The sequence below is a fragment of the Falco peregrinus genome, chromosome 19 (genome assembly GCF_023634155.1).
Source record: "Falco peregrinus isolate bFalPer1 chromosome 19, bFalPer1.pri, whole genome shotgun sequence".
Classification (NCBI taxonomy): Eukaryota; Metazoa; Chordata; class Aves; order Falconiformes; family Falconidae; genus Falco; species Falco peregrinus.
Genome location: NC_073740.1, coordinates 4,464,848 through 4,487,245, shown reverse-complemented (window position 1 = coordinate 4,487,245; position 22,398 = coordinate 4,464,848). Strand labels below are relative to the sequence as shown.

The 22,398-nt window shown below is 45.8% G+C and overlaps 2 protein-coding genes across 2 annotated transcripts; one reads left to right on the top strand and one right to left on the bottom strand.

Moving 5' to 3' along the window:
* Nucleotides 1–259: 259 nt before the first annotated feature.
* LOC129782903 (feather keratin 4-like) lies at nucleotides 260–589 on the bottom strand. Its single transcript, XM_055792414.1, has one exon. It carries the CDS (start codon nucleotides 587–589, stop codon nucleotides 260–262), a length of 330 nt encoding a protein of 109 aa, XP_055648389.1.
* Nucleotides 590–17,087: 16,498 nt separating this feature from the next.
* Nucleotides 17,088–17,450, top strand: LOC101910856 (scale keratin-like). Its single transcript, XM_005233175.2, has one exon. It carries the CDS (start codon nucleotides 17,088–17,090, stop codon nucleotides 17,448–17,450), a length of 363 nt encoding a protein of 120 aa, XP_005233232.2.
* The last annotated feature ends 4,948 nt before the right edge of the window (nucleotides 17,451–22,398 follow it).

Sequence of the window (22,398 nt, the reverse complement as noted above, 5' to 3'; positions counted from 1 at the left end):
CCGTACTGTCAGAATGGAACACACACATTTTGAGAAACCAGTGCGGGTTTACAGCAACAATATTAAAGCAAATAGAACATAAAAAGACAAGCAGAAGAGCGGTTCCCATGGGTGCTGAGCAGCACCCATAGGTCCCAACGCATTAGCCAGGAGTAATGGGTGCCCAAGGCTATGGAGAGCTCCTCAGCTCAGCTGCACATCCAGGTCTTGCCGTCAGTTCCCCCGCTGTTTCTCCTGCCATCCACACCTTCTGCCGCGCTTAGCATGGCCCACAGCCCCCGTAGCGCTGCCTCCAGAGCTGGCTGGTGGAGGAGGAGGAGAAGGAGCTCCCATAGATAAGAGAGCCCTGCAGACCCCTGGGGCGGCCCAGCTCCACTGGGGCTGAGGTGCCCACGAAGCTCTCCTGTGGGCAGGAGCTGAGGATGGGGCCTGGGAAGGTGATGACCACGGGCGGCGGGTAGACCACGGCACGGGAGTCCCCGCAGGAGGTGACGCAGGGCTGGCTGCAGGCGCTGGCGAGGGGCTGTGGGCAGGCTATCTCGCAGGGTGGGGAGCAGCGGGAGCTGAGCTGCTGGCTGCAGGAGGACATCCTTCAGGCACGGAGGGGAACCTGCAATGCACCGGGCAGCCTGCGTCAACCCACTGCTCATGAGCCGCTGTGCAGAGACCACCCTGCTCTGCCTCGCCAGCAGCAGGGAGGGCTCAGCACATGCTGGATGCAGGTGCTCTGCCAAGGCTCGGCTGCTTTTCCTCTCTCTTCCCCTTCCCTGCCCTCCTGCCTCCCTCCCAGGCAGCTCCTCTGCACTTTCCCAGGCTCTCCTGCTAAGCATTGCCCAAGCTGGCCATCCCCAAAGTGACCTGGAGCAATCAAGCTGGAGACCACCCATCACCAGGTTTTGCATCAAAACCCACCTCACGTACCAAAGCCTGCAAAAGGTGTGCATTTTCAAGGAAAAAGAGGCATAAGCAAGACAAGCAGAGTATTTCTGAAAGAATCAGTTAAACCTACTCAAGCACGATGCTTTAAGTCAGAGTTTAAGTCAAACTTACTCAAGACACCAAAAGAGGAGAAGTAAATAGCAGCTCTCTGAGGCTGTCGGCTCTGCGAGCCCTTTTTATACCCTTTCTTGGGCTGCCTGCTGGTCTATGACACCTCATGAACAAGATCTTAATTAGCTCCCAAACACACAGATTACGCATCACTCCTCAACTCCTCATTCATGCAAACAGTTTCCTCATAACAGTGAGCAAGTGTTACCCAGCCCAGCTTTTCCTCAGTGTCTCCCAGGTTCTTCCTTCTTAGAAATCACGCAGGTGACCTCCCCAGGTGGTGCAGTATGTTGATTTACTTTATTTTTCCTGCAGATTGGGAAGTTTCTGAAGTTGTTTTCATACTCTGTGTTCATTACAGTGTTTTAACTCCAGATAAATTGTTACCTTCTTGGGGCCCATTATTAAATTTTCTCTGGGAATATCAAGGAATATGCAAGACAATCCCTCCCCTGTCCTTGTGCAGGTCAGTGTTGAGATGCTGAGTCACTGAGGACACTGCAAACACCCAAGCGAGGCGCGGCGTTGCAGCCCTCTCCTGTATGAGTTAGGGGGTTTGTGTTCAGCTCCCTCTGCTCTCAACCACAGCCCCAAGGGTCCCTGCTTGGGGATAAAAGGAAACACACGGGGCTGGACCCCAGCCTCAGATGTCCCATAACACAGGATAAAACATCCCGCTCCCCTGTGTGGCTTTAAAGGATTTTCTTGCTTGATTCTATTCACATCCAAGTAAAAAACCCACCTGATTATTTTAATAGTAATTGAAGGATTTTGCTCACAGCAGACAGAGGGTCATAAAATCTCTGCAACCGGATGAATGTGCTAGCTGGTATAAATCAGGGCCGTGGTGTGAAGGCTTCAGGGAACACGGGAGAGAATGTGTAGTCGTTGTTTTCTGTTCAGAGTCAAAATAAAAATACAGAAGATCTGCAAGAGTTCACAAAACAAATCGCCTCTATGCTTTACTGTGCTGTATCAGACCTGCAGCACGCAGCTGGGACAGGCAACAGGGCAGACAGAGTAAATCTCCCACCCTTATTCCAAGTATAAAGCCCTACAGTGCTTCAGCTCAACATCAGCAGGGATTTAGTAAAGAAATTCAGCACACAGTGCATTGCACCACTTGTGACATGGAGGAGTGCTCGAAAAATCCTGGCTATGTGGAGCAATTGCATAAATAAGGCAGTTTTCCAACATTTTTGTCACATGGGTAAAATCAGCAAAATGCTGCAGGAAGCGAAACTGCTTCCAAAAGTTTAAGGAAGCAAGAAGAGGGTGTTGGAAGAAACTGATAATCATCCAAAGATGAATAAAATAATCACAGGAGGCTGGGGAGTGATGTGCAGTCGTGTTTTGTTACAAAATAAACCTGAAACACAAAGTGTGTCTCAACACCCCCAGGCAATCCAGGAGATGGTATATAAGGGCCTCTGGCTCAGAAGTATTCACATCCCAGGTCCTTGCTTCTCCTCTTCATTGATCCGAGTAAGTCTGACCCCTTTGTTATCCCTTTTGGTCTTAGGTACAAGGCGGTGTGTTATTTTTAACGACCTGCACGCACAGTCTGAACCGCAAAGGGACCTGCATGCGCAGTCTGAACCGCAATGGTGTCAGTACATAGCGTTGCATGCAGACCTTTCTCCTGGCTACTCTGAACTGGCAGCTGCCTGGCTGTCCGAGCTGCACGGCAGCGGTCAGCGGGGCTCAGCCACGGTGGGGCTCAGTCCAGGAGCTTTTACCCGTGAGATCAGGGTGAACGGGCTGGTGAGCCTGGGCAGAGCGTCCCAGCTGCCTTTGGCAGTGCTTAGCCTGTGGAGAGCCTGGGAGGGAGGCAGGAGGGCAGGGAAGGGGAAGAGAGAGGAAAAGCAGCCGAGCCTTGGCAGAGCACCTGCATCCAGCATGTGCTGAGCCCTCCCTGCTGCTGGCGAGGCAGAGCAGGGTGGTCTCTGCACAGCGGCTCATGAGCAGTGGGTTGACGCAGGCTGCCCGGTGCATTGCAGGTTCCCCTCCGTGCCTGAAGGATGTCCTCCTGCAGCCAGCAGCTCAGCTCCCGCTGCTCCCTACCCTGCGAGATAGCCTGCCCACAGCCCCTCGCCAGCGCCTGCAGCCAGCCCTGCGTCACCTCCTGCGGGGACTCCCGTGCCGTGGTCTACCCGCCGCCCGTGGTCATCACCTTCCCAGGCCCCATCCTCAGCTCCTGCCCACAGGAGAGCTTCGTGGGCACCTCAGCCCCAGTGGAGCTGGGCCGCCCCAGGGGTCTGCAGGGCTCTCTTATCTATGGGAGCTCCTTCTCCTCCTCCTCCACCAGCCAGCTCTGGAGGCAGCGCTACGGGGGCTGTGGGCCATGCTAAGCGCGGCAGAAGGTGTGGATGGCAGGAGAAACAGCGGGGGAACTGACGGCAAGACCTGGATGTGCAGCTGAGCTGAGGAGCTCTCTGAAGCAGTGGGGACCTATGGGTGCTGATCAACACCCATGGGCGCTGCTCTTCTGCTTTTCCTTCTTATGCTCTATTTGCTTTTAATGTCAGTTTTCTCAAAATGTCTCTTTTCCATTCTTAGAAACCGAATTACTGATTATGCAAAATCTGTTTCTCACTGTTACAGCACAAAAGCACTAGTATCACTGGAAACTGGTCCATGTATGTTTTTAGTTCTTTGGGACCGTGCTTTTTTTTCTTTGGTAATTCTTCTTTGATGTCTGTATGTCTAATAGGAAAGATCCGTCGATGTCACCTTGCACTGCAATTTTTCCAGTCCACTGGAAACTTGAACCAAGACAGATGAGCGAAATGTCAAAAATGAGTTTGATGCACACTGTTATGCTGGCCCTGTTTCAAAACACTGAAGTCCATCTTGTATTTTTGCTTTACTTTGCTTAAGATGTGTACTTTCTGGTCCAAATAAAATCTTATGATTGCATCTATATAAGATTCATCTGTTTGCTTCCTTCTCAGTGTTGGGGTAACACAGCCTCTGCAAACCGATTGAACTAAACCACCCCCTTATCTTAGAGATCTGTAGGGGAGTGTTATGCTCTCACAGACAGTGTTTATATAATGCCTATGGATTCATTCGTCAGGGAACTCTGCTTTCAACACGCAGAGCTTGCCTGTGTGCCAGATTTAATCTGTACAAGGAACCAGGTGTGAGAGAACTGCCCAACCCTTAGATAAAATTTTCAAGGCCAGTGTGAAGTGCTAAATAGCCACTCCAGAAGCATTTCAATAGCTCATCCCTACTTCCCCTACTTTTCCAATGGTTTTTATCAGAACTATTGTAATTCTGTACACCATAAGAAAATTAAAAGGGGAATATTAGATTATACTGTAATTTTATATAACATAAAGAAGTAAAGAGAGAATATTGGACAGTGCATAGCAGCACAGGGAACTTCCCAGAAATGTTTAGAGACAGAAAACTGGCTGTCTCCAGTGATGCAAAGCAGAACTGATGCAACCCCAGTCTCAGATATAGGAAATTTTAATTTGCTTCCCTACTCTGTACTTTCATATCTAGCTTTCTGAGATCATCAAATTGCCTCAGCTGGGAGCACAAATGCCAAAGATTAGGGATCTTTTGCTACCTTCACTTCTTATTACTGTGCAAATTAAGGGAGCCTACTGGCAGAATCAAAGAAACAGAGGGGCAGAAATGGGATCCCAGAGAAGGTCAGCAGAGGGACGTTTCAAAAAGCAACTTAGATGACCAAAAGAAGACTGCAATAAAATAAAGTAGGTAGCCCCTGATAAACAGGGAGCAGTGATACAGCCACACTCAGGGAACAGCTGGAAGCAATAAAAGTGGCTTTGAGGTAAATAGAGCAATTATCCAGGTAGCCCCTCAGCTGTTGCTGACTTACATTAACCCTATTCAATAAAGTATTGCATGGCACCTACGTTTTTTTCTCAGCATCTCACTGGAATTTCAGGTTGGGACTATTGAATGGTGTTTTATGAATAAGGAAAGGGAGAAGACTGAATTTGCGGTGAAGATGTAGCCAGCTATGTTTCCCTATAGACAGCTAAATGTTACTTGTCCCATGTGCTGCAGCCGGTGGGCTTGACTGGCTGCGACTTCCCAGTGAGTGTCCTACGCTCTTGTTACGCTTCCTGCACGTGTGTGTCTGGGCACAAAAATAATGGTAAGCCTCCCTTCTGATCTTTGTATCGTTTTTTTGTTTCCAGTCATTTCCTAGCAATGCAAACTGGTGCAGTATGAGGTCTAAAGCAGGCATGCAACATGGGAAAGCTCATTGCTGAGCAGAGAGCTAATGGGGTGGGGTGATCAGGTGAGGTCTTCACCCCCCCTCTCACTACAGAGCTTAACTAGGATGGAAGCACCAACATTCCACACAAGAGATTCTCTCAGTTGTGTTATTTCATAACAAGCAGAAAGCAAAACCAGAATACTAAAACTATGATGCAGCATGCTTATGTTTTTTAATGGGTGATAGACGAGGAAAGTTTACAGAAGTAAAACACGATCATACAGAAAATGAGGATTTTGAGGCTTTTACAAATGAGGTTTCTTGTTGCATGAAGCTTTGCTTCACAGTGTTCTTTTCTTCTTTTGTAGCTGTAAGTTTGACAGTGCAGTCCAGTTCTCATCCATCAACGTAATTCTTGATTGGCATCAGGCAATTATCAAGTGGGAGAAATCACAGTATACAAACTTTCCCACTATGCTTCTAGTATAAAGTTATCAGGTTGAACATAGAAGGAGTATTAATGCATCTGAAAATTTGGACCATGAGAAGAATAGAAGAACACAGTTATAGCTAAGAAAGGAAAATTACTTAAGTAGGTACAAGCACAAATCCATGGTTAAGTGTGAGCAAGAATCTGGTTGTTGTTGTTTTTTTATATCAGCATCTTAAAAACCCATCTCACTCCTGAGTTTGGATCTTGCATTCAGAATCCTGACTGGTCTTGGTGCAAGTGTATTCCTGCTGGGTTTGGCAGGGCTCACACCTTCTGGAGCGATAACCACTGAACCTCTGAGAATAATAAGGGTATGAGAACTTGCTTTCCTGTGATGCCCCATAAACAAAAGAGCCTCTGTAGCCATAAGACCCCCCATAGCCAAGGGAAGTGCCGATGGCAGCTGGTGCTGAGGATCCCACCACACTTTCCTGAGGGCAGGAGCTGAGAATTGGCCCAGGAAAAGTGATGACAACAGGGGGTGGGTAGACCACAGCGCGGGAGTCACCACATGATGTGACACAGGGCTCATTCCAGGCGTTGGCGATGGGCTGTGGGCAGGCCACCTCGCATGGCGTGGAGTACTGGTAGCTGCAGAGCTGTCTGTAGGACATTGTTCTGTAGTGGAAGTGGATCTGAAAGGCAGACTACATGTAAAGCAATTCAATGGTAGATCAGAGGTTTATGTTCAGGCACTCGAGCACGTTTGATGAGGAAGCCACCCGCTTGAGTAGCTTCCTGAATAGAGATGATGTGGCTTCATCGGTCCTTGCTCTCTCTTCCACCTTTTAGTCACACTACTTGAGTTCCATCTATCTTCTGTCCTTGCCAGACTCTCAGCTCTTCCTAACCTTCCTGTGTACATCAAACAACCTACGCTTTTTGACATATCTGTACATAAGGTGTCAGCACATATCCCAAAGGGCTACATCCATAAGCAGTGCTTGATTCAGTTGTGTTCTTTTGTACAGGAGCACTGACATTTCTGTACTTCATGAGACCCATGGCCATCTCACCCAGCCCCCTTTGCGCAGCAGTCACCCTACAGGACAGGATTTACAGGACCACCTGCTCCACAGGGCTTCAAAACTGAGCTTCACCTTCTAGTAAAGCCAAGATAAGGCTGGAGCTCATTTCTATACCAGCTTTAGGAACTAAAAGTTGCAAAACCTTGAAGCACTTAGCAAGGACAGCAGAATTCCCTCAGGAAGCTGGATAATGCCAGCTCCAAGCTCTCTGAGGAGCAATGCAGTTGCTTTTGCAGCAAGGCTAGCCTTGACACTGTCATAGCAGACACTTCTGTAGGATTCAGCTAGAGTTATCATTAAAAGAGCATATGAAAGAGGCACAAAGAATTAAAAACTTACTCAAGTCCCGGAGGAGAAGTCAGGAGAAGCTGTTGGGAGATACGTGAGCAGCGTGTGCTTTTATACTCTGCTCAGGTAGTCTGGAGGATCTGAGACACCCTTTGCACATGATGTTTGATTAGATCCGAAACAGAAGCGATTACACATCGTGCCTCACAGCATATAATCATTTTGCTCACTGTTTGCAGTTATTAGGCAATTCCTAGCTTTCCTTTACACCTTACTACGTCATCCCTCTCTAAACTATTTGATCACATTCACGTTCATCAGATTTCAGCCTCTCTGAAACAATCCCCAGGCTTTACCCTTCTGAAGTAATGAGAGGTAGTTCATTTACGTTAACACCATCTGGCTGGCAACTGTATTATATTTTGTATCTTTTATATTTTAAATTCTACTGAGAGATGGGGGACAGACTGTAAATATTAATCTTGAAACTCCAGCGTGCAGGTCTACTTATTTTGCCTGCTTCATGTCCCCATTTGAGTGGCTCAGTCAGGGTCAGATGTGCTGGCACATCTCTGCGATCCACTGTAAGGCAGAAAATGAGCATTTAGTTAATGCATAATAGCAATGCTGCTGCCTTTAAACCGCACTCCGGACTTGTATGCACTTCTTGTACAGATCTCGTCACCCCAACAACCAAAGCAAAAGGCGATTTATGGTCTGAAGAGAGGCTTTGCTCACACTGATAAATGCTGCAGTTTATTCTCCTTTTTTTTTTTTTTTTATTTCCCCCTCCCCTCAATTTTTCTTTACAGTTAGTTCTGTGTGTACTCTGGGATAAACTTCTTTCCAAACTTCGGTGGCAGATCCTCACCTGCTCCAATTCGTAGAATCATAGAACAAGGATCTTAAAGACCATCCAGTTCCACCACCACCACCCCACCATGGGCAGGGCCACCTCCCACCAGCCCAGGTTGCCCCCAGCCCCATCCAACCCGGCCTGGGATGTTTCCAGGGCTGGGGCACCCACAGCTGCTCTGAGAGCCTGTGCCAGCACCTCGCTGCCCTCACGGGGAAGCATTTCTTCCCAATATCTCATCTGAATCTCCCCTTTTTCAGTACAAAGCCATTGCCCCTTGTCCCATCACTCCATGCCCTTGCAAAAAGCCCCTCTCCAGCTTTCTTGTTACCCCCTTTAGGTACTGGAAGGCTGCTACAAGGTCTCCCCATGACCCAACTGAATTTAGCTGGTCCCAGTTTGTATTATGCTCCTTAATAATTTCATCAATGTTTTCTTAAAACAGTCCAGCTCAGTAACTTTGTGTCTAGCTCTCTCTCCAGTGCACGTCTTCACTCCAAGATTCAATATTTTCCAAACTGGGTAATACCTGTATTCTTGGCCACAGGCAGCGTTGTTTACAGGAGCCAGTGGCACAGAGCACTTTTCAGGAGGGAATCAGAATTTGTTCAAATTGAATGAGAAAAATCAATGATCATTCTAGAAGATGTTTTTAAGAAGGATCTCAGCCATCCTGAGAAACCAATAAATGCTTTAGCCCTCAACTTTCCCTGTACCCCTACACCGTACAGGAGAGACACACAGAGAGGGGAAACTCCATCTGTTTGTTGGGGGTTTTTTTTTATTATCACTGCCCTCTAACAGGATTCTTCAGGGCAAGACTTTAGGCAGCAGCGACCCGATGGCCATCAAGGCTCGACCCCTTGATTGACACAACAATCAGTCAGATTGACAGTGGTCAGTTATCTGGGGGATGCAAAGGATTCAGCTCGCAGACTCTCAGCAAGTAATGAATTCCAGAAGTAAATTCCATTGGATATTATGGTGGCATCCCAGACTCAGGTGAATCCATGTGCCTAACTTTATATAAGATGGAGGAGGATATAAAAGTTAATCGCAAAAAAGGAGCTTGATTCATTCCCACCCAAAATGAACAAAGGGAGTGGACTGATACCAGGAAGGACCTGGTCATTGAAGATTTTAAAGGAAACGAACCATGAGATGTAGCGTTGTGCAACAACATGATGAAGCAGGGAACACCACAGTAATTAGGATAAGCCAGAAAAATTTTTGCATCATCAAAGTTTGCTGAATACGCAACAGATATCAGTTGGTAAAGCAGCAGGTCCTCGTGGAGTTTAAGACAGTGGAAAACAAGGAGTTTAAGAAAGTGGAAAATAGTGTTCAATTGTCAAATCTTTTCTGGACACTCCTCTTGCTATATGATCCCTGTAACCTGGCAAAGATTAAATTTAGTCACTGGTTTCCCGAGTATTGAAATGCAGACAGAAGGGCAGCTTTACTTGCTAACTATATATTCTGTTAAAACCATGATTCTTGTAAGAGTTTGGCATGAATCTATCTCCGAGGAAGCCTTTTTGACTTAAGACAGTCTGAAAAGTTGTTTGTAAATTATTGGTCAAGGACTTCTAGGACAGCAGAAGGTTGTTTAGGGTCCCCTGTTGCTCTGATTTTCACATGGGTTAATCTTTACACATAATTTTAAAATAGTTTTCTAATTCCTTAATCTGAAAATATTTTGCTGTAAGCAACTTTTGTTTTGTACATTCAGCTTCGCTATGAAGTTGTGAGTATCCTCAGCAAGACTTTCCCAGTTGGCTGACAACTCACAGCATCCCAGAATTTTCTACGTGTGTGGGGATGGAAGGTTTCTGTACAGCCATTTTGGAGTGTATCACCAGACTTTTTGTTTAAACTTGAATTTAAAATCCATACTCCGGTCATCTGAGGCAATTCAGGGGTGTGAGGTGGGTGTAAGCAGTTTGTAACCATTCAGGCTTTGTCTAGGTAACGAAGAAAATCGCAGAGATGAGTTGTTTGACCCACACCATGGACTTGTAACAGCTCCACTTGCAGATCTTTAACTGATGCTGAGAGATGAGCAAGGGAAAACTGTATCAAAATGTGCATCTAAGCGCTATTTCTACAGAGGTTTCATGGAAAGACAGCTAAGGATTACACAGCAGGAAATATTCTTTACATCTTCAAAGTGCTGAGATGGTTGGCTGGTGGTGGGGAAATCTAAGCAGGGAGCCAGTGGCCACAGTCCTGTCCCTGCCCTCTACTGAGCTGTAGTTTTGTGAAGAAAAATGGATATCCTTGCACAAATACCCCATGTTTTCTGTTTATTTTTCTTAATCCCAGTGTGTTTATTTTTTTTCTCGCTGATTTCATCAAAATATTTGAAGGAGAAGCGAGGTAGAAAAATAAACCATGAATAAGAAAACATAAACAGAATTAGCACAAGGCAGGAAGATGATGCAGGTGCAGGCTGTTGGGATTCTGAATGGTCTGATTTGTTTTTTTCTTACTTCTGGCTTCATCCTGACAGAATTTCTTGCTCTCTTAAGTGATCCTTGAGGACTTAATGGTGACAGATCATCTCCCCTGAGGGAGGTCTGGTGCATGCAATGCTTGGCTGCATCAGTAGCTTCTCCTTGCCCTTTGTGACCCTTCTGTAAAATTGTATGACCCACTATTTTTCCTTCCATGTTTATTTTATGTCTTCAGGATGGAGATGGGTTTTCTGCCTTTCTTCTGGCCTGGGAGGGCAGGACCTGCTGTAGAAAATCAAACCCACCCAAATTCTAACTGTAGCGCTGGCAGGAATTGGCACACCTGTAATTTCCTTCCCAGCTCTCCCTCTGAATCAGAAACTGATGTGAAGACAAACACTTCGCCCTGATGTCTCAATTGCCTTTCCTGTTACAACCGCACAGACCACAGGGGTGTTGTGAAAACGCCGTCTTTTCAAGCGAGGGCTGCATTCCTAACCGCATAGTCCCCGGCCGGCAAGACACACCTGCACCCGCCCAGCAGCCGGCTTTGTGCAGGGCGAGGTCCCCGCGGGGCTGTGCTCCCAGCACTTCCCAGTGGGATTTGTTCCATGGCTGGTGTCCAAAAGGCAGGCAGATGTGAATGTCACCTGCATGTGTTTGGCTACCCATTGCCATGGCACGGATACCCCAGGAGGGTGCCCTGGGTGTGTTTGGGCCTCCAGGACTTTTAGGACATCACCAAACATCACCCATGGGCTAGGATGTAGAGGGAACAGAGCAGGTCTGACAAACCTGTTGGAGAGGTTGGAGAAGGTGCTGGAATTGCAGCCCTGTATCCATGATCTGTGCAGTGCACTGTGCTTGGCATTGCTGCCCTGGGTCTCTGACCCCTCAAAACAAGGCTGCAGCTTATGGTTTTGTCTTCGTTCATAAGCACGGCCACAATGTGGTTAGTTAAGTCCAGCTACACCAGGAGTTCAGGCACTTCAGCAGGTGGAAAACAACGTTTTCAAGGCTGCACAAGTCAGACCATCAGTGATTTTGACTGTTGTTTTGGGAGAGGAAGAAGCTAGTAAACCTCACCAGGCTTATTGTCCCAGGATGCATTTATTTCTCAGTTCAGGGGGAAATGCCTCTGTGATCTTGTGGCAAAGAGTGAATAGACATCCTTTTGCCGTACACTGAATCCTGAAGTATGCCCGTACCTTCCAGGCTCCCCTCACCCTTAATTTTTCAGTAGTGGTGCCTGACCTTCATTTCTTTCTCTTTCCAATGTCCTATTGGGATGTGCTGGGAGGAATGGTACGGTGGCTTGGATGTAATTGTTGCAAGGAAGTCTAAGGAAGAGCTCCACAGGTACCTCACTGGTTTGTAAGGTATTGGGGCTCACCATGCTCACAGGGACAGTAGCATTTACACCACCGGAATGCAGGAAATAAGGGGTGGAGGTAGTGTTCACCGTGAATGTGCCTGCATCAGATTTTTCCTTTGGATTCCAAGGCTGCCAAACACAGCAAAACCATAGTACTTGTGTCAAGTCCCTGGCTGTGAAACATCTAGGATCTACGTCAAGGTCTGGGATTTCTTTTTAACAGCTTAAGTAATGCAAAAGACTAGTCATCAGGGATTATTTTAGCATCAGTAGGTTGCAGATTTTGAAACCATACAAATAAAAGCAGAAAACATGGTATTGCAATGCAGAAAGGATTTTATTGGAACTGACAAATGGGATTGATCAGACTACAGCAATACTACAGGGAACAATCCAGAGGAATTAAGTTAAATTTGCATGAAGGGGTTGAGCGCAGAGACAGAATGTTGTGAGCAGAGATCTGATACAAGTGTGAAATACAGTATCTGGGCTTGTTTCCCAGGATGTATGAGCGTGCCTGCCTAGTGAGGACTCCACTGCCCCTCTGAAAGCCGTGCTCCTCCCATCACTCACAGATTTTCAGTTTGCTTTTGTTTCTTCTGGGTTTTGCCATCCAGGGAATCCTTGCAGGGCTTAGCAGGGCGGTATATCCCACAGCTGCGGGAATAGCAGGGGTAGGAGTACCTGCCACCCAGGGAGGCACCCGACCCAAAGGAGCTCTGGGCATCCCAGGAGCCCCCGTAGCCAAAGGAGCTGCCCAGCTCCACTGGGGCTGAGGTGCCCACGAAGCTCTCCTGCGGGCAGGAGCTGAGGATGGGGCCTGGGAAGGTGATGGTCACGGGTGGTGGGTAGACCACGGCACGGGAGTCCCCACAGGAGGTGACGCAGGGCTGGCTCCAGGCGTTGGCATATGGTGCAGGGCAGCTCACGTCGCAGGGCGAGTAGCTGCTGGAGTTGCAGACCTGCCTGTAGGAAGACATCCTTCTGGCTGGAAGCAAGCCTGGAACACACACGGGGGGAGAGCGTGGGTCAGGGGCAACGGTGCAAGTGCGTTAGCAAAAGGGAGCCCTCATTTATTCACACCAGAGACAGTGAAGGAATACATTCAGTGAGCAAATCTGTTTCAAATTAAAGGTGAGAATGACAAAATGCATTTTACTCTATTTCCTATTACTCTGGAAGTAGTTCTTGCAATACCCATCTGAATTTCTTAGAATTGAACTGACCTTTAGCTCAAAGCTTCCCCTGCCCCGCAAAGAACACGACTTACTTGGTTGAGCAGCAGAAGAGAACTGAGTCTTCCAGAGAAGCAGTTTGAAGACTCTGGGCTACAGGTGCTTTTATACAGTTTCTCAGTTTGCCTGGGGGAAGTGAACCACTCTTGTCCTCATGTGTCCTCATTGTCCCTCAAATACACTTTTTTGCTTGTGTCACTCAAGGTAATTGTTGGGCTTAATTGTTTCTCCTAACTGAATCCACCGTAGATGGTTTTACATCTACATCATAGCCTGCAGACTTCTTGCATGTCAAATGTGAATCTATGAATCTGCAAATTAATTTTTCAGATTAATTTGCTGTCTTACAACTTAACCAATATTTCTGTCTGAGTTGGCCACATATTGGTGTTTGCTTATTTTTCACAGTGTTATAAATACTGTGTCAGAGATGGAGATCTCAGACCTTTGTCCAAAGCCACAGTAGTCTGTTTGATCCTTCTGTTACTATTTCAGCTTAACTTTTTTGCTTTTGCTAGCAATTCATTTAGAGAGAAAGAGAAGTTGAGTTTTGGAAGCACTAATCGTAAATCCTTCTTTTTAAACTCAAAATCCATCTTCAGCATTGAACTGTTAGCTACAAGTTGTCATCATGGGACAGACTTTTGCAACACTCAGAAGTGAGCCCTGCAAAACAATGTAGTAGATTGTAGATTGTGCCCTGTTTAATGACAGGTCTTAACTTTTACGTATGAGACACAGAAATTAATATCCAGCTCTCCACGGATGTAACTGGGCTTAGAACTGAGGCAGAAGCATCGTCACGATGCTTAGCCTTGATTTAGGGAATACCCTTCGCTAATCCTAACAATTTCATACATCAACATGCATTGCTTACTGTATTTGGAAACAGAAGTGCGTGATTAAATCTCAGCAACTTGTATTAGCCACCATGTCCTCGTCCTATTATTTTCTTGGACTGAGACATGCCAGAAAGTCTGTGTCGGTTCTGTTGAGGGTACTGATTGTACAGCCTTGATTTCCCATAAATGAGCTTTTCTTCTGTGTTGTGCAGACAGGAATTTTTCTTCCCCTTATGTCTTGGAGGTGGACAATGTCCTCTTTTTTTTCCTGCAGTTCTCCAAATGGTGGTCCCTGACTTGGCGTGACAGAGCAGGAGATGAAAGAATGAGGACTTGATGTGCTGAGCGCTCCTCCCAGCTCTCCCAGTAATCCCCAAGTGTGGCTGAGAGCGCTGGTTAGCCTCAGCCTTAATAATCCCATCAAGAAATCAGCAATAAAATTTAGCCAATTCAGCTGGGTGTTGTACAAGTGAGTGGTTGTGTAGAAAGCGGTGAAAAAACGAGATTTTACATTCTCATCTGGCTTTTTAAGGATTTCATTCCAAGGCTTTTTCACAGAACCAAGGGGAATGTGTCACAAGACTTGAAGAGTCCGGTGTGAGGACACCCTGCCTTCCAGGTCTGACAGATCCCCAGGTTTGGGGTTTTGCCCAGGAAACTAATTTCATTTAAACCCATCTCATGGATCACTGCATGCTTTGGGTGCACACCACAGCCAAATTTTCATCTGATTTCTTCTGCCTCCAAGTTAACCTTTTCCTCTTGCAGTTTTGTGCTATATGATGCATTTTTTCCTAGCAGGTAAAATACTGCTCTGTGCCAGCCTGTGTAACACCCACGTGAAATGGGGAATCACTACTGATGATTTCTAGAAGAGATGACTAAGACAGAGAGCAAATAATTTACCAAACGTCTCTTGGCAATTAAGCGAGCCTCTGGGAGGAGATCTCGGGCATGTCTTGTACTTGTTAGTGTTATTATTTATAATTATCATTCTATCATCTCTTAGCTTATGTAAACGAGGTTGGCGCCCAGATACCATGAAAATAGAGAGCTCAGTCACTGCTGTCAGGAATCAATAAACGAAACCAACTAGTTTTAGGCATGGTGAAAGGAAGGATTACCATCCCTGCTGGTGAGAGCTTCCTGCAGTGAGCACAGAGGGCAGCTTCTCCTCGCCCCGATGCATGCAGGACAATGAGGGCATCTAAAAACCTCTCCCCAGACCCTTGGCGAAGGTTACGTTGGAAATCTGCCCCAGACCACTGGGTCTTAACTGGGAGATCTTTACCTTGCCTTGGGTCTGGACTTGATGCTATTTTCTATTTTCCATGTTGGAGTTTCCCTAGTAGGTTCAGGAGCAAGACCAGAGTAAAATCTCTGTTTATTATAAATAGCAAAGAAAACAATTTCCATCCCGCTTCATAAATCCAGAGGAGCATAGATTACAACTCAGAGTAGGGCAGGGACATGGTTCCTTAAATGAGTTTTGCTGCCCAGAGGGAATCATCATCCATAATCTAATTCAGCTCTCCAAGTACTGAATGGTACAAGTGATACTTATGACATATAAATCCTTGAGGATCATCAAATTTACACCTAGGTGCAGGAGGACCCCAACATCTGAGTGCTCACTTTCACCTGTGGCCTGTTACATCGGGGGAGGAGCTGGATACAATTTTCCAGTTGTAAATTTATTTATTGCAAACTCCTGTATGCAGCTAGACCTGTCTGAAAGGGTCCAAATGTCGTTTTTTAGAACAAAGTTGCTCAAAGCAGCACATTTTGGAGTGACTCATGTGTGAGGCTACTCCCTTCCTAGCATTTCGAAGCAAGGGTTTCCTTGCCCTTTTTAATATTGTTTTCAATTAGGGCAATATATAATTATACTCCCCAGGAATGGTGTGGGATCAGAAGGCACGTGCAGCACCTAAGTCCCGTTTCCCCTCTCTCCACCACCCCGACCCCTTCAAAACAGGCTGTAAAAAAACTTTAAAATAGGCTGTAAAAAAGGCCTTTGTCTCACAGAGCTGCTTCTCTGCAGCTGTCAGCAGGCTGATCACTAGACCGGAAGCACCAGAGGGCTGTGGGGTATAGATTTATTTCTTTTTTTTTCCCACCCCTTGAGGCAGAAGGGAGTGGGGATAGAAAGGGAGCAGCAAGGTACCCTGCGAAGGTGGTATAAAGGTCTCTAAGTTTCATCTCCCTTTGCAACTAAAAGGTTTGAAAACCTTCACACCAAGCCTGACAAAATCAATACATTGTTTAAAAAAATAAAGTCTATTTTGTGAAATCAGCAGTCCTCTGTTCTTCTGAGTTATGTTCTTTGAAGCTCGGACAAGTGGAAGAAGGAAGTTAACATCTGCAATGAGTAGAAAGGAACTAAGGGTGAATACTATCCCTATTTTGAGACGAAAGATTTCTACAGGCTGCACTGTGGCTGTGATACCATTCGACTAATAATTGCTTAACAGCAAACAATATGCAAAGATTCCTCCACCCGTTGACGTGACAAATGCAGGAAAGTTTGTTTTGTAACTGGGAAGGACCGCATGCCCAAAGCGTGGCTCAGACCCTGGAGCTGCTCTGAGGAACCGTATAAAAGTCCTTGGAGCACATGGCTCTTCAACCTGCTCCTCCGGGCTTGCTTCTTGGCTTCTCCTCGGTGGCGAACTGAGTAAGTCTGACTTCAATTAATTCTGTTCTATGAGTTTAAGAGCCACTTAAATAAGAGTTTTAATGTACTGTTCTATGAGTTTAAGAGCCACTTAAATAAGAGTTTTAATGTACTTATGTCTGAGCACTTAATATGTCTTTGTCTATTATTGGAAGGATGTTCTTTTCATTAAAAAAGATCCTGTGACAACTTTCAGCTTGGCCAGCTTTGGAGGGATGGGATTTATGTGGAAAGCATGGGGCTTGGTGTTTCAGTGAAAGAAAGCTTAATGATTTTAACTATGCCTGGGAATGCTTTGCAAATGAAGAGAATAGGTTCAGGAACAGTTTTAAATAAATATTGCTAGATTAATCCTCGTCTTTCTTTAATGAAGCTTTGAGGACTTCTAATGTTATCTAATCTTTGTTATTTCTGCGTATGAATTGCAATCACACGTTACACTTAGGTATGGAAGGGTAACTTTCTGGACGTTGTGTGGTGTGAATAAATGAGGGCTCCCTTTTGCTAACGCACCTGCACTGTCGCCCCTGACCCATGCTCTCCCCCCGTGTGTGTTCCAGGCTTGCTTCCAGCCAGAAGGATGTCTTCCTACAGGCAGGTCTGCAACTCCAGCAGCTACTCGCCCTGCGACGTGAGCTGCCCTGCGCCATATGCCAACGCCTGGAGCCAGCCCTGCGTCACCTCCTGTGGGGACTCCCGTGCCGTGGTCTACCCACCACCCGTGACCATCACCTTCCCAGGCCCCATCCTCAGCTCCTGCCCACAGGAGAGCTTTGTGGGCACCTCAGCCCCAGTGGAGCTGGGCAGCTCCTTTGGCTACGGGGGCTCCTGGGATGCCCAGAGCTCCTTTGGGTCGGGTGCCTCCCTGGGTGGCAGGTACTCCTACCCCTGCTATTCCCGCAGATACACGACTTACAGTCGTGGGAGCTGTGGGCCCTGCTAAGCCCCACAGCAGCCATCCCCAGCAGGGACCAGAGTAAAGTCCCAGTCCATGAGGGAGCAGAGGGACATGGCTTTCAGAGGGGCAGCACACGGGGATGCAGTGGGGGTCCTCAGGAGCTGGGCACGCTCAGCCACCCTAAGAAACAAGCCCAGACACTGTCTTTCCCTTCCTGTTGGATTAGGTACCTGGAAACAAGATCCCAACTCTGTGGTTGAGGGGCTGTTTACTTGAGAAATATAGGAAAGACTTTAGTTTAAATTCAAGTGGTTTATTGAAGACTAAACATCACCGCAAATTAGATCCTGTATATTCTGGCCTCTCTCATGGACTGACGTTTCATGGCTTTTTGAGGTATAGTGGAAAATCTTCTCAAATTTCCAGTTTGGGAGCTACCCTGTTTCACATAGTCTGGGATTCAAAAAAAAAACAAAAAGTGAAAACCAAACTCTACTCTCAAATGCTGCAAATGCAACAAAGAAGATCCTCTTACAAACTGCAGCCCCAAAAGAAGACACATCCTTCCTCACCAAACCCTGCAAATATATTCTGTACTCTCCGGATTGCCATGTTCTGCTGTTATGAAGTCCTTGTCCCAATTCAATTAAAGTTTATATTGCATGACAGAATTTGCCTTCTGGTTTCCTTTTCTCCTCAGCTTAAAACTATTGGACAATGATGCTAAAATGGTGCCTCATTTGAGGCCCAGGCTCCTCTGGGTGTTCACCAACAGAAAGGACAAGGTCTTGGCTGTTGCTTGTATATTGTCCACTCATCCATAAGACATGGCCATCCCCAAAATCTTTTGTAAGGATTTGTGGTCAAAGGCGTGTGATTAAACAATTGCACCAGCCTGTTTGGTCAGAGGATATCTTCATCCTCCCACCAGCTCACAGAGAGAGAGAGAGAGGAGTTGCCCTCAGTATCTCCACTAAATTTAAAAATGTATTTGCTGGTTAAAGTCTTCTGCTAATTGCAAATGCCATGCAAGGAACAGATTTCCATTTTTATCCTGGGGAAGCCCTGGCTACATCTGGACCCAAACAGCACAGAAGCAGCGGGGACACATGCAGCCTGATTTTCTCTGGCTACTAAGAGCATCTCTTTCTGCTAAAACTGAAGGGCCAAAGCCCTTGTTTCCAAAGTCACCACGTACTTGTGACAGGAAGAAAACTGCCTTTTGGCGACTACTGGAAACAAAAAGAAGGACAAAAAGTCTTTTCATTGACGCAGAGGTAAGTGGAAAACTGAAGTGGAATGAACACCAGGTCAGTGCTATGTAATATGGCTTTTAATAGGCGTGAGAAGCAGGGCTAACAGTTGCAATGACACAGGGAATAAAGAGAAACACTTCAGGACTCTTTCTACCACAAACTTTGTGATATCAAGTCAAGCATTTGGTAAGAGAATTGCTGCTTTCCTCATTACAGCTGTAAAACTTGAGTTGTGTCTCCTATTTTACCCCTTCGCAATATATTCATTTTAAAGCAGACATACCAAGAAATAAGTTTCCCAGTGCTCTTGTACCTGTGGAAAGCCACAAAACAATGTACAAACTCTTACAACACATTATACTGATCATTGTTTAACCTCAGGAGTATGGAGGATCCCTCAATATTTGCAGTGCAGATATTTTTTTGTTTTGTAACTGAGCACCAAACCTCTCCCCCAGAAACAGTGCAATAAATGCAGAGGCAGGAATGTATAAACAGAAGATGCCAAAAGCCTAAAGTGTAAAATATGCTTATAGGTTGAGCTCCTTATATTTTTCAAATAAATAACAAGTTTTCTCCAAGATGGAGCTTTAGGGCAATGAAAATCTTCAACCTAAATGGGTAGAAAATAAGACTTTTGAAAAGTGGTTAAAAACATTCTGAACTAATTTGGACAAACACCTTCTGCTTTTAATTTTAAAAGTTAAAGTTTCTTTCAAAAACTGTTTTCTAATGTGGATTTTTTTTTTTCTTCTTCCTTGAAAGATTTTCTTTACTGGACCTTGACTAGATTTTTTCAACCCCCATCTGTGTGTGTATTTATACAGTTTGCCCAGCTCTACCTATGTACCTGTTTTTCTGGGCACTGCTGAGAGCTCCCAGCTCCTGCAGGTTTCAGCCAGAGCTGTGAGCTCCCAGCTCCGCTCATGTTCAGACTCAGTTTCCCATCCATTATTTGCTGCCACGTTTTTCACACCCTGATTGCTCCGTGCAATGAGGTCTCAGGAATATTTAACATGGCCCACAGCTTCCTTGGCTGTAGGTGCTGTCCTGGTGTTAGGAGTATGGGCTACAATTTCCCCTTCCCTATGATGAGCATCCAGAATTGTAAGACCTGCTGTCATTGCATACACCCCCATAACCACTGGAGCCCCCAAGAAGGGTGAAGCCCCTTAAGCCAACAACATCTCCAAAGCCCCTTTAGCCATGACAGCACCCAGCACCAAATGGGTGGTCAAAGCCAAGTGGTCCAGAGCTGCCCACAGGAAAGCGTTGTGGGCAAGAGCTGAGAACCAGTCCTGGAAAAGTCAGGACAATGGGTGGTGGGTGAACGACAGCTCTGGAGCCATCACAGGATGTCGTGCACAGCTTGTTGCAGGTGTTGGCCTAGGGCTGAGGGCAGGGCACCCCACATGGGCTGCTGTAGGGGATGCACAGGTCTCTGCAGAAAGGCATCATGCAGGGAAGCCAGTGAACCTGAAACACAGAGAGAGCAGAATAATGCTTTGATCCCTTGCAACTGGTGCGCAGCTCCTTGCAGTGAAGTCGCCCACCAGTCCCCTTCTACACCTGGGATGAACATGACATGAGTGACAGAGAAGCTTGGAGGGCAGCCGGGTGCTCCAAGGCTTGTGCCTAGACTGCTTTCAGTAAGTAGCCAGCTCCCCTCCAAAAAAAAACCCGAACACAAAACGGCAAGTTGCATCCCAATTCCAAGCTAGACCTGATTCTTTTCATTTTAAAGCATTGTTAGAAACCCTGGTTACTTCAGAGTTGGGCAGAAGCATTAACTGAGCACAACTGTATGACATTCCCGTGGTGACACCTGGAGCCAGCGCCAAAGCAGCAGCTCTCTAATGGGATGCCCTGTAGGCATTAGACGAGTTCCTGTATCCCTTAGGGCACTGACTGCAGCATCCTCTTGCCTCCAGGCATAGACAAAATTAAGAATAAGAAGCTCCTTTCACAGAAATATTTACAGTCAAGGAGCCTGCTACAGCAAAACTTAGCACAAACATGATGGTAAATGGCATCAGACAGGGTCTGGAGCTAAAAAGGCTTGTTCTGGAAAGGAGAGAGCTACTGTTTGAGGTTAGACCTGAGCTCAGCCTAGCCTACTGTTTCTCACAGATATTCTAGTTTCTTTTAGTTTTCTGTAAGAAATATTTAGTATTTGATTATGGAGTTATTTCTGTAGGAGAAAGTTGCGCCCTACCCCGAAACCTGAGTCTTTCTATATGTTTCCACGTGGCCAGGAGATGTGAATTTGTGTATGCATGAAAAAAGAAAAAAAAAAAAAAAAAAAAAAAAAGAAAGGTTAAAATTTTAAGTTTCCACAGTTGCGTATGAAAGCACAAACATTTGATTAAATGAGAGCCTGGCTAAATAACTATCCTAAAAAATAATCTCCCATATCAGAGTATTTCTATAGTGAAATTGTATAAAGCAAAAGAGAGAATTTAGACCCCTACATACTTAGTGGAAAGTATCTAAAGCTCACGTGGGTCTCTAAGTCCCACATTAGCTCCCCAAACCTGTGTCATCAAAGCCACCACAGATGACTTGCAGTAGGAGACTTGTTTCTAGCAGACAGCTATAACCATTCTGAGAGTAACAAAGCTTAACACTAAAATTAAAGATGTAACAGTCAAAAGAATAAGCCAGATCAGACTTACTTGATCCACTAAAGAAAGAGTAGCAGGTAAACAGCCTTGAGCTGCAAGTGCTTTTATACAATTTCTCCAACTGCCTGGAGGCTAGAAGACCTGTTTGTTGGTGATTATCTCATTTACTTGCAAATCAGATGTTGTTGCTCAGATCATTGCTTCAGCTGCTGTAATTATCTTTCTTAGGGCTAGCTGTTCCTTCTGAGCCCCATGCTGTGTGATGCCCATCTGACAACGGGGGGGGGGGGGGGGGGGGGCGGAGCGCGGGGAAGAGGCGGGAGGCTTCTGTCACCATCACCAGTAGTAGCTGAGAACACAAAACCTTTATTTGCAAAGAAAGCCTGTGAAATTCCTCATTAGATTTTGAAAAAATTGGCTTCAATTCCCTGGTCAGTGTGCTGAAGAAATCCAAATCTTCCAGTTGGAAGCAGAGCTGGAAACTAAATAAACCTGTGGACTCTCCATTTCCATGGAGAATTATAATTTCTTTACACAATGAAATAGCAAGCAAAGTCATCACTGGAGAAGGAGGGCTTCTGTCGTTTGTGCTGCATACGCTTAATCAGGAGAGTTTAATTTAGCACACTGTAAAGGCCAGTTTTCAAACGTTTTTTAAACAGCATAAGCCCAGATTTTATGTAGAGTAATCCTTTTAGGTATCTTTGCAATTGATAGGGCAAATTTATACCATACAAAGACCAGAAGGTTCCTAAATTTAAAGCTGAGGTTTTAGTACAGCAGAGGAAAAATTGTCTTCTGTGGCAAAGAAAATAACCTTGACCTGCAGAGCTATGAAGGGTCTCCTTAGGAGAAGGATGAGATCATGTTCTAAAGTGAAACTATTACTCATTATCAAGACCTAAAACTGCAACAACATGTCATTAATTTTATTACAGTAGAACTCCATATCTACAATGTGTTAATCACACAGAGGTGCTTTGAAGTCCTTTATTCCGTAGAAAAACATTAGAACAACCCAGATAAGTGCTGCCTAGAGCTTCCTCATAACGATCCCACATAACCTAAGTATAATCTATACCGTAAAGGACAGGGCTTGAATTTTGAAGGATG

Coding starts and splice junctions, on each gene's coding strand:
- LOC129782903 (XM_055792414.1), bottom strand. CDS start 589: ATGTCCTCCTGCAGCCAGCAGCTCAGCTCCCGCTGCTCCCCACCCTGC.
- LOC101910856 (XM_005233175.2), top strand. CDS start 17,088: ATGTCTTCCTACAGGCAGGTCTGCAACTCCAGCAGCTACTCGCCCTGC.